The sequence below is a fragment of the Lycorma delicatula genome, chromosome 7, assembly GCF_047948215.1.
Source record: "Lycorma delicatula isolate Av1 chromosome 7, ASM4794821v1, whole genome shotgun sequence".
NCBI lineage: Eukaryota > Metazoa > Arthropoda > Insecta > Hemiptera > Fulgoridae > Lycorma > Lycorma delicatula.
Window position 1 is genome coordinate 53,865,790 of NC_134461.1, and position 12,355 is coordinate 53,878,144.

Genomic DNA, 12,355 nt, shown 5'->3' on the forward strand with positions numbered 1-12,355 from the left:
AAGGGTAAATAAAAAATACAAGCCAAACTTGAGTTAGGGAAAGTAAATAATGACATGGTCTTAATTGATAAGATAGAGTCAAATCTCAAATGAAGTAATATTAAAACAGTAGTAATAAAATACGAAAGAAAAATAATAATGAAAAGTAAGTATTAAGATGAAACAAAAAAAAAATGTATCAAAAGTTGCAGAAATTTGTGATTTGCGTAGTAAAACTACCAAATGAAGTATGGAAAATACAAAAAATAAACAGCCAAAAGAAACGAAAACTTTCCTGAAAAATTTACGATAAATAATTATGTATGTAGAATATAGTAAACAAAAATAAATAAAGAGAATGTGGAGTAGCGTTAAATCAGACAAATGTAATCCCAAAAAAATTATGTTTAATATTTTGCATTAAATGTATAAAACTTTCGTTTTAACTTTTCGTAATATTAGTGATACTCTTATGAAACAACGTGAATTAATTAAAAAATTAAATGTACTGAAGTTAACTTTTATGTTAGTATTTTTAAGAATTTAAATATGTTTTAAAAGTCTAATTACCACGATTATTTTAAATCGAAAATTTATTTTGGCCAACTTAATTCAGTTTTTATTTTTAATTCAGTCAAACATGTTTAATATTCATTAGTATAAAGATTCTTTTACATAATATAATGCACGCTATTTTAACGTAATTATGTAGCGATCTGTTTAACTTTGAATAGTCAAAAAGTGTTACAAATAAACACAGCCTAGAATTGGTTGGATAAGAAAATAAATAACTGTAATGCCTTAATGACTTATATTAACGGAGAACACCATTCAGTAAAGAAACTCTCACGGGAAATTAAATTTTGCCTAACTGTTTATCTTTGCTCCAGTAGCGATACCATTTACGTTTCCATCATTCTCCTCCAGTAGCGATTAAGACGTTTCGTTGTATAATCCGAGGGGTAATTTAGGTACGAATCGATAACGAAAAAAAGATTTAATTTACCTTCTAAATAAAGGTGGAAGAAGATATTTGTGAATTATTAATGTCTACGTAATTTTATATTATGTATATTAAAAAAAATATTTCCCATTAATGATGTTAATATTTTAACTAAATTCTTTTATTAATGTTTCTTTTTGTTAAAAAAAAAGAAGCACGAAGATATTTGTCAAACAATTTGGTAGAATAATTAATACATAAGAGTATATTATATTATATTATTGTAATTATTATTAGCCCTGTCCCAAGAGTTTTTAAAAATGAATTAATAAAAAATAAGCATATCATAACATTTTTGGGGGAATTTGAGTGTAAAATTGATGATTTATACATATATGAAACACATTTAGGGAGAAATGTAGTAGTAAAATTGATGAAGATGAGTTTTTTCCAGTTCTGGTTCTACGAGAACTCGTAAATCTTCAAAACAAGGGATGGTACAATTAAAATCATGGGGTCTTATTTCGAAAACGAACACATTTCTTAAATTACTATTATAGTAGTAAAAAATAAATCTTATATATATTCACTACTGTGCAGGCCAAAACAAAATTGTAAAAATTGAACAAACAAGTTCTTGTCGATGTTACGTTGGCGCAACATTAATTCGTATAAATAGGAATCTAGCGTAGATCTCGATGTGCTACACTCCTTGCGATTCCGTTTTTTCGCTGCTGCCTATAAATTATCCACTGTGTTCGCACGTGTCCTGGTAATTGGATCTCGAAAGTTAACCGAGTGATTAACATTCTGATTTGTAAAATTGTAACCTTGTAGATTAGGAATATCATCGTAACTCCGCCAACGATCGGAAATTACATTCGTCCCGGCCTAATACTTCTTTATAATAAGATATCTTTCGTTCAATCGGCTAATAGCTAAATAACGCACTGCATAAATACATATATATTATTATATTATATAAATACGTATATTATTTTATTACATATATCAGAACACAGCTTTTTTCTGCTTCATAATTCTCTTTATACACCATGTAGAACGCAGGAAGCTTTTTATAATTTAGACTATTAGAATCCATCTGCTTTTGTTGTTGGTTATGAGCATCTCTTTTTATTTGTGTTTCGTTGGTAGTCATCAATAATACCTAGACAAAAATCTCTTATAAATATAAAGGAGCCTTTCACGGCAACAGATTTACGAGGAAAGAAAAATTACCTTTAAATCCTGAATCTGTTTCTGGCAGTTCAGAAGATAACCTAACTCCAAAAAACTCAGCCGGTTGCTCCAAGACAGCCACAGTTCGTCAAAAAAAGTTTTATTTGATCAGAAGTAGGTAATTTAACTTTTGCTTTAAAGTAGTTTAAGTGATCCTATTAAAAACTTTGCTGGGTGTAAATTTTGTGGTGGTGAAGATCCAGTTTATGGGACAGGACAGTTTTAAAAGTCAGTAAAACTTAAACTTCGATTTCTGTAAATTCAGTTTTTTTAATACAAAAAAGAAACTGAAAAAATAACCTTTTGGGACATCTAATGAAAATATTATTCAAATTTTCCCTTTGTTCAATTTTTAATTATTGTAGTTCAAGAGGTTGAGGAAGTTTCACACATAATATGAAAAAAAAAAATTAGTACATGTAGCTTCTACTGTTTGCTAGAAAAATGTACCTTAGCATAGCAAATTTAACTGGGTGAGATAGGGCTCTGTTCCCTGTTAACATTATTTTTTTAATTATGTTTTTCATAAACAATAGTTATTAGATATTAGATATAAATTTTAATTTGAAAAATTTAATGAAAAATATTTCAAAAAAGAATAGGAGCGGTAAATATAAATATGAGCAGAAAAACTTCCAGTGATGTGACCTAGATAGTTTAATAAAACAGTTTATGGAACTCCTAAGATCTTAATCAGAATATACCTAGAAAATCTGCGTATAAACAAACAACGATTTTTATTTTCTTCCGTAATAAATTGTATTCTTACTAAGAGGTTTATACAAAATAATGAAAAAAAAAAAAAAAAAAAATTTATATATATATATTGTTTTATTAAGTATTTTATAAATAAATATTTATTTCTTCTAATCGCTACTTAATAATCACTTCAGGAATTGGTAGTTATCCATGGATAAAAAAAGAAACCATCTGCTTGGTAAAAAATTGACCAAAGCAGCAGCATAGAATACACAATTAATTATAAGATAAAAATAGTGATCAAAGGCTATATTAATTATTTAATATACAAGCATTTATGCTTGAAATAATATAGATAACTGTAAAAAATAGATAACTACAAAATTCACAATTTCGAAGACGTTAATTATTGCACACATACTTGCATACAGGTGCGGCAATAAATCAATCATTTTGCACCACTGTTTTTTTTTCAAAACAAAATGTAGTAAGGGTAAAACCACTACTGTAATTTTATATTTACTGAAAAAAGTTGTAATGGAGCAGTGGAGGGGTAACAATGTGCCTTTGCTGTGAAAGTGATAAAAAAAAAATATGTGGGCACCACATGACTTCCTTGTATGCTTATTAAATTGCATACACACATTTTTTCCTCCACTTAATTTAAATTTACTTCATTTGAAAGTGAGATACGATCCTCCAATTCTTTAATAAAGTGGACAGTTACACAATCGCATTGAGGTGGACACCACATTGCATCACATCTTTTTGTGGTGTCCGTACCAGCATTTTATATTAGTTTATATAATAATTTTGTTTCACGTTGCTCAATTAGTTATGTGGTGTATGTGTATGTGGTTTATTAATAATTATTAACCTCTGTAAAAATTTTTGAATTAAAACTAAATACAAAAAATTTTATTTCACTAATACCTTCTGATTTTTTTTTTACAATCAGAGATTAATTAATTATTAATTAACCTCTGATTGGAATAACTATTAATAGACCAATACATTTAAATTAAAAAAAAATTTAAAAAAAATATATGTATATGAAGTTGGATTCGAACTATCCTCTTGTAAGATCCAGTATTTCATTAATTAAAGTTTCATTTGGCTATAACTTTGAAACCAATGAAAATAAGTACCACTTACGAGATATATCGATGAAAAGCTCTGAATGAGGGCTTATTACTGTAGTTAAGAAAAAGTCCAAAATACAAACTTTTTGGATTTTGGGCTTTTTTCGACACTATTTGTCACGTTGACTGCAATCAAAAGGGAAAGTGTACAACTACATGTTACAACAGTCCTTAATCCAAATATTCAACATTCTACGGCTAATAATTTTTGAGTTATGCGAGATACATACGTACGTACAGATGTCGCGTTGAAACTAGTCAAAATGGATTCAGGGATGCTCAAAATGGATATTTCGTTGAAATCTGTAACCGAAATTTTTCATCATTTTTTTCCATCCGAAAAATTTTTTACAACCGAAATTTTTCCATCACAATACTTTCTAATACTTCGTACAAGGAAGTAAAATTGGTGAGAGTTATCGCTCAGCGTGAATTTCGAAAACATTACGCAATTGATCACAATCGTGCTATTCTATAAGCTCATGTCATCAGTACTTCGATTCAAAACTTTGAGGCCACTGAGTCTATACTAAATAAGAAAGGTAGTGTTAATAAAAATATTACACGTACAACCAAGAACATCGCGACTGTGAGAGAGACATTTGAGCGAATTCCACGCCGGTCAGCGCATCGTCATTTTGTCACACAGACAATTTGACCGCAGTATACGGCGAATTTCACATAATAACCTTAATCTTCACCCATATAAAGTTCAAAGAGCTCATATATCACATGTGTCTATGAAAACAAGGTAAATTTCTGTAAAATCTTAATACAGTTAATTAATGAATGGCAAGACCTTGTTAACAATTTACTGATGAACGATGAGGCTCATTTTAATTTGTTAGGGTTTGTTAACAAGCAGAATTTCTGACACGGGCTTACAAAAATTCTAGAATTCCACTACAGATGCTTTAAAGAGTATTGGGTGACTTTAGCAAGATACTTACTGAGTGTGTACGGCGACATTGCTATTATCTGCTAGATGTCATTTTTTAAGGGTAAATTTCTCTTTTCGGTGACAAAATCAAAAATTGTAAATGCTTTCATGTCTATGTTGTGTTCATATTTGTTAAAATCAAATAAAATTAATAATTTACTCTTAATATCGTTTGATTCACTGCCACACTCTGTACATTTTGAACGGGATTCAGAAAACTAAGTTTTTTTTTAGATTTTTCAGTTCGAATTTTTAACATTTCATCAACAAAGTAATGTATGTAGAAGAAACTTTTTTAATTGTATTTTAAATAGATTTGTGGAAAGATTTTAAACGGTACAGTAATTTATTAAAATGGCAAGGAATCATAGAAAGGCAGTTTCTCATTTACAGAAATACTACGAAAATCCGAAGTACTTTACAATTACATTACTGAAAATAGACGAATTTAGGAATTAATAGGGAAAAAGATTTTTTCAATACATGCGCATTCTCTTTTTTCTGAGTATTTCTAAGAGTAATCTAAAATAAAAGATAAAGGTTAGTATATTTATAAAAATAACGTCTGTAAAAACACTTTCGAATACAGTACACAAGCCTGAATTTACTAATTTTTATATAATCTATTTCTAAAGTAAAATAAATCCATAAGAAATATTAATAAAAATCTATCATTGTCATTCCAAAAAATAATCTTTCAGCCAATTCTATTATATACAGAACTGTAACGGAAGTTCATCCTATCAGCATTCTCACTGAAAATTTTAGAAAATTTTATTGAAATCTGCATGTCATTTCATTTCGTAATTGTTGTGTCATACCAAAATCCTCGTTTTTTTGACTAATTAAGTATAAATCAACTCTTGTTGTAAATTAAAATTTATGGGTTAACACAGTTCCTTTAAAAGTAACAGTAAGATATTTAAAACAAGTAAGATTACACAAAAATTTCTACAAAGTTTTAACATTTTTACACCTCCTTCAGGGATAAAGTTAAAAATTACTTTTATAATACTTTTAGCACCATTCAATTTTCTTATTCTTAAGAGAAAAAAATAAATTTATCATTTTTATAAAGAAAAGTTAAAAATAGTTCTAGAATGATTTGTTGCGGCAGTAAAACTTTACAAATACTCGTGCATATTAAATTTTTTCTAAGGTTCTTTGCCTTAAGATATAATAAAAGTCTACAAATTATAATGTTTTGAACGATTTGAAGAATAATTTACTTTTCAATAAAATTTATCATTGTTCTATTCTAAATTTATACAAACTTTATTTTTAAGAATAGGATAAACATCCTATAAATATTTATTAGATTCAGTTTTTATCGGCAGAGGTAATTTTTAATGATGATGATAAACGTTTAATGATATTGTTTTTTTAAGTGGCACTCTTTTCCATTGGATATTTTTTCACTATTGTCATTAAACTTTTTCAAAAATTGCTAATTAAAAAAATGTACGCATAACAGAATAGATCTCTTCGTGCATAGTTATCAAATCAAATTTTGCGACTCTATGTCACAATACTAATATAATAATTTTTTCTTTTTTTTGGGGAGAGAGGTCATCCTTCTTGGACCTCAGAATGCTGCCGATGAATCGGGCCACACTCTCCCAGGTGCTCAGGTCACGAAACATCATCGCAACCACATTGTGGGGGCACAGTACTCCGAGATCGGCCTCTAGTGTCCCTCAATCTGCCGCCCACAGAGCACATTTGAAAAAGGTGTGCGTGGCGTTGTCCCGTAGACGGGGGCAATAGAAGCAGTCGGGAACGGCGCTTTCCCTTTTACATGGACGGTCCATCGTCCTCTGGTTTTGTGGTCTCAGGTCTCTTGTCAGGCCAGGAACGTGCGAGTCCGTTCCTTCTCGGCGATGGTCTCCCGGTCTTTACCAACCCGTTGCCTCCTGTAGGCCACTTGGCGCTCCTTTGCCAAAAGAGCAATGGGTATAACGCCGCCCAACCAGAACGGCTGGCTCAGAAACCGTGCGATACGCGGGTTAGACTTGCAAGGCTGCGGTACGTTGCATCTGCGCGAACCGCTTCCGGTTTCTCTCAAATCTTAACGCCTGAGCCCACACTTCCGTCCCGTATAACAGGGCGGAATGCAGCGTGGATATCAGCAGTCGCCTTCTGTTGGCCTTCGGTCCGTCGACATTCGCTATGAGATGGCTGAGAGCGGTTATGGCTCAGACCTCGGATAGTGGTCCAATACTACCGGGTGCCAAATTGGCAGAGTCCCGATTTAATTTTATTTAATCCCGATTTAGTCCCAATTTTATTTAATTTACAATAATAATAATAATAAAACAGTATACGCTTAAACGTATAGAAACACTTATAAATGCTTGCAAAATTAAAAAAAATTACAAGTTTTCATCCACTCCTGTGATAAAAGTTGAAAACTATTACCACCCGAATTATGTGCCATTTAGATAAAACAAAATAAAAATAATCAAATTTAACAAGCTTAAAACTAGAAAGTTAAACAGAAGTAAGCAGAAGTTTTAGATTTTTAGATTCCAAATTTTTTTAAAGACTGATGTATCAAACGGTGACCAAATTTAGTATTTCATAAATGTTTTATCATCCTTCTATTAGATGTTCTAAGAATATTAATAAAATTACTTTCCTTAATATAGTAGTATAATATTTAATGATTCTAAGCCTTACGTTTTCTGAGCTAAAAATAAAAACAAAAAAACATCAATCCGTATACCTGTACATGAGCACATAAAACACGTGCATACATACAGAACTTTTTAACCCACATTTTATTATTTTTTTCTCAGGAAACTTCCAAACGTAGAGAAATAACATATTTTAGGGGAAGGGTTTATATTTTTTTACCGTAAGAAATTCTGTTAAACCATAAAAGCTGGTAATATAAAAATTGTATTACGTGTATTTTATCTAACTGTTACAAGTCTACTTAAATTTTCTGTTTTAATTTCAGGTCGTGCTCTGGCATGGACAGGTATGTAATTTACTATTTTTATTATTAATTAATTAATTAAAGTATCAAATATAAATCTAAAATAATACATAAAGTTATCTTGATAAAGGTTAAAAACTTAATAATATCGTTAAAAAAGGTATACCTTTCGTAATAAGAAAATAAAAATATGAAATTTCATTCTTAATAAAAATAAAACAAAAGAATGAAGGAAACAGAATCTTTTCTTTTAAAAGATTAGAAAAAATTAATAAATCGAAAAAAATAATATTTTTAAAATTAAAATATTTTTTATTTAATTGATCTTCTTCTAGGCGTGTGCTTACAACTATAAAGGTTTTATCTCACGTCTCAAGCACCAAATTCTTCTATCATGCCAACATTCCTCATCCAAATTCCTTCTCTCCATCACTCCATACATCCACTGACTTGGAGGTTGTCCACGTTTCTTCTTCTCTTCTGGAGTACAATCCAACTTTCCCCTAGGTCATCTACAGTCCTCCATTCTTCGAACGTGCCCATACCATTGTAATTTTCTTCCCTCCAAAACATCAATCACTGTACCATTTGACCCCTATTCTTCTTCTGATCTCATTTCTCACGCACTTCATTCTAGAAACACCACAACTCCTGCGCAGCTCATCCATCTCCACAGCCAATAACTTTCCCTCATCTCTTTCTCTAATTTTCCATGCTTCTAACCCATACAATAAAATTTTTTCGATAACACTCTTGTACAACCTATTCTTAATTGCTTTCCGTATCCCTTCAGACCACCACAAAGAACTACACTTCTGGATGGTGAGCTGCCCCATTGCTGTACGATGATTTTTATCTTTTCCAATAGTGAAATAATTTAATTGATACAAAGCATATTAAAATTTAAAACGAAAAATATTGAATATATTATTCATGTAATATATAAAAAACACAATAACAACATAAAGGAATTTTTAAAACTGTTATAAAAAAATTTATTTAAAAATTGTTAAATGGAATTATAATTGCAAATTGCAGATGTAATTTAATAATATAGTTTATTTGCATTCTTTAGATAAAAAATTTCAAGCGATTGCGTTGCTATCTACAGCAGAAACCTAAAAAAAAAATTATACCGCGATTGAGAATTAAATATATCATCTGAAATTAAAATAATGATATTATATGTTAATTATTTATGAACTTAATAATTATAATATTTTTTTAAAAAGTATTCTAAAAATTATGAACATATAATATGTTTTAATAGTATTTCCAGTAAATAAAAATATTAAATTTATATGATTTAAAAATTCGTATTCTACAGAGTGTTTCCAAAATGGTAGGCTGGCTACACTTTTTTTTGGGTAAAACTAAACAAAAAAATATTTAGGAAATATGGAAATTTCTTCTTTCTTTCGCCTCCTGTTCGCCACTTTGTTATTTTTACATAAAAATTTATATCTCAAGTTCGGATTGATGAATCACATTAATATTTGGTAAGAAACTTGATAATAAAGTTTTAAAATGATCAAAAAATCAGGACTTAAATACCTTCATAAATTACAAAATGGCAGCCGTGTTTATTTTTCAATCTGTTATATCTCCTTAAATATTAGTTTTATCAAAATTTATGTTATTTATTAAAATATTAAGCTTTTATTCGAAACAAAATGAAATTTTATTTTTGAATATCGCTTAACAAATAGCCGAATTATGGCAGAAAATTGATGTAATTTTGTGTCTGTTTTCACGTCCTCCACTTTACGTTCAATTCGATAAAATATTAATTGTTTTTGTTTATTGTTAATTATAGTATTGTAAATTGGTATCAAATTAAGTAATAATAATTTTCCCAAAATAATAGACCTAATAATTATGACACAAAATTACAACATCAATTTTCTCCCACGACTCGTCTATTTGTTAACCGATTTAAACAAATAAAATGTCATTTTGTTCAAAATATACGGCTTAATATTTTTAGTAAAAACATAAATTTTGATAAAACTAATATTTAATGGAGATATAACGGGTTGAAAATAAACATGACTGCCATTTTGTAATTTGTGAAGGTATGTAAGTCCTGATTTTTTGATCATTTTAAAACTTTATTATCAGACGCTTACCAAATATTTATGTGATTTCTCAATCCGAACTTGAGATACACATTTTTATATAAAAATAACAAAATAGCGGACGGTGAGAGAACGAAGGAGACTTGCCATTTTTCCTACGAGTATTTTTTATTTAATTTTACAAGTAGAATCCGAAAAAGTATAGCCAGCTCACCATTTTAGAAACACTCTGTATTGCAATTTAAGACAGGGTGACAAGTCACAAACGAGATGAGTTTTCTTATGTTTGTATTTTATTTAGATTTAGTATTCTATTTCAAGTTAAATAATAATGTTATATGTAATATTGATGTAAATTTTGTATGAGAAATTAGATTCGGAAATAAATAAGTGTATAAAACAAAGGTAATTAAAAAAAGATTATATAAAAAAAGGTTAAAAATGATTAAAGGAAAATACGTATTACGTAAATAATAAGTAGTAAAGAGGAGTTTAAAAATTCATAAAAATGCTTTTAGAAATTATAATTATTTACAGTAATAAAAAGTGTTCTTAAGAAAACCAAACGAAAAGAGAAAAGAAATTATGATACGGTATTATAGGAAACATCTTCCAGGAAAGTTCTATAAGGAACAATGTAGCAAAATCTGATAAATACTTTTCTTTCATCACAAAAATTGCATTACAGGGTTTCGATACAATATGCTAAACACTTTTCTTTCATCACCAAAATTGCATTACATGGTGTCGATACAATATGCTAAACACTTTTCTTTCATCACCAAAATTGGATTACACGGTTTCGATACAATATGTTAAACATTTTTTCTTCATCACCAAAATTGAACTATCGATAACTCATCCAATTTGTAAACGATGGAGACAGGCTCATTGTGCCTAGATTCTTTCGATCCCATTTTTATATTTGTTTTCTTAATTACTCGTAATTTGCTGTTTTTCATCTTCTATTTCATTAGAAAGGATGTCCATACAATATAGTCCTCAAATTGTATTTCTATCCGTTTGTTAGGCTGCTTTTCCGCTGACCACATATATGGCCAATAGGTCAGGGTAGACATCTCGTCATTAAAGCTCGTATCCAATACTTGGCAAATATTTCCAGTAGATATTATCCTTTCCTTCACTTTCAAATCAAAAGAATCAACGGCCTTCTGTTATTCAAAATATCTTTATTAATTTGTATATTTAAAAAAACCTTATTTTTTGACATATTCTCTTTATTTTGTTATTCATTAAACTTTTGTGTTTGATATGATTATTTCTGGACCTACATTGCAGGTTTTTCCGATCAAACCTTTGCCTTATTTGCATCTGTGCGATACTTTTAAATATAAAAATATTGCAATCACCAAATTTCAAGCTATTAAAATTTTAAGTCCTTTATCATCTCGTTTACTTTCTTAGAAAATATTCAATAACGGAATTCTGTTGGCTTAATATTTTTCTCGGACTCTTTCGTGTACATTAAAATTTTATCTCAGTAAGTCCACTACTCCGGTATAGTATAAGATAATAAAAAAACTATTGCAAAATTTTCAAGATTGGTAAAAATCTGACGTTCTTTAATATTTTATTAGTCTAAACTGGTCCTGGAGTTCAGTTGTTTTCATGACATAATATTATGATTGGTAAAATATTATATTAAGAAGATGTAATTAATTTAATTGATACCATAATTGTAAGGATATTTTTAGAAGATATTAATTTGTATTTTCATGTTTTGACGATTGGAATTACTATTCTATCCAATTAGCTTTCCAAAGTCATTTGTAGTGTTTTGAAAACGCTAAAGTTTGATCAGTCTTTTATAAGAAATGATTCTTTGATACCATGTAGACTTGCAGCTGGTCGGCTGAAGCGGTCCGTTTCCAAGCTGATACCATTTTGAAGATCATAGATACCTTTTCCCTTTTATGTTTTTAGAAATGTATACTGAAACGGTTCTATAGATAAAATTTCTTAATTGAATATTTAATAATAAAATACGCTTTACTTTAGTGATTTTCTTTATTTTTTTTTTTAAATTACAGTTTAAAATTAGCTGTTCTTTTTTTTATAACAGCAGTCTATATCTTAAAATATCTGTGATTAATTGATATTTTAAATCTAGAGTAAAAAACGGCAAAGATATAAAACAAAAATAGAAAATATAGCAGATATAAATGATGCTGAAAGATCCAAAAACAATCTTTAGTGATAAAAAAAATCTTTAACCTAAAGAAAAACCAGTAGTAAAGTATATCAAACTAATTAAATGATTTTACAAAGAAGTTAAGTAGTATTTCTTTAAAAAATGTTCTAAATTTATCAGTCAATTTAGTTATAATATTAAAAAAACTTAAAACTTATAACAGACATTAAAATAAACCCTTG

General features: G+C 28.8%; 1 protein-coding gene and 1 long non-coding RNA gene across 2 annotated transcripts in view; one reads left to right on the forward strand and one right to left on the reverse strand.

The window, feature by feature from the left end:
* LOC142327600 (uncharacterized) overlaps nt 1-12,355 on the forward strand; it is a 242,383-nt gene that overhangs the window by 226,171 nt on the left and 3,857 nt on the right. Inside the window, exon 5 of the mRNA XM_075370797.1 lies at nt 7,905-7,925. Coding sequence (XP_075226912.1) covers nt 7,905-7,925 — 21 coding nt within the window. The remainder of the gene's footprint in view (nt 1-7,904; nt 7,926-12,355) is intronic.
* Nucleotides 1-12,355, reverse strand: part of LOC142327604 (uncharacterized) — a 571,970-nt gene that overhangs the window by 80,988 nt on the left and 478,627 nt on the right. The window lies entirely within an intron of this gene.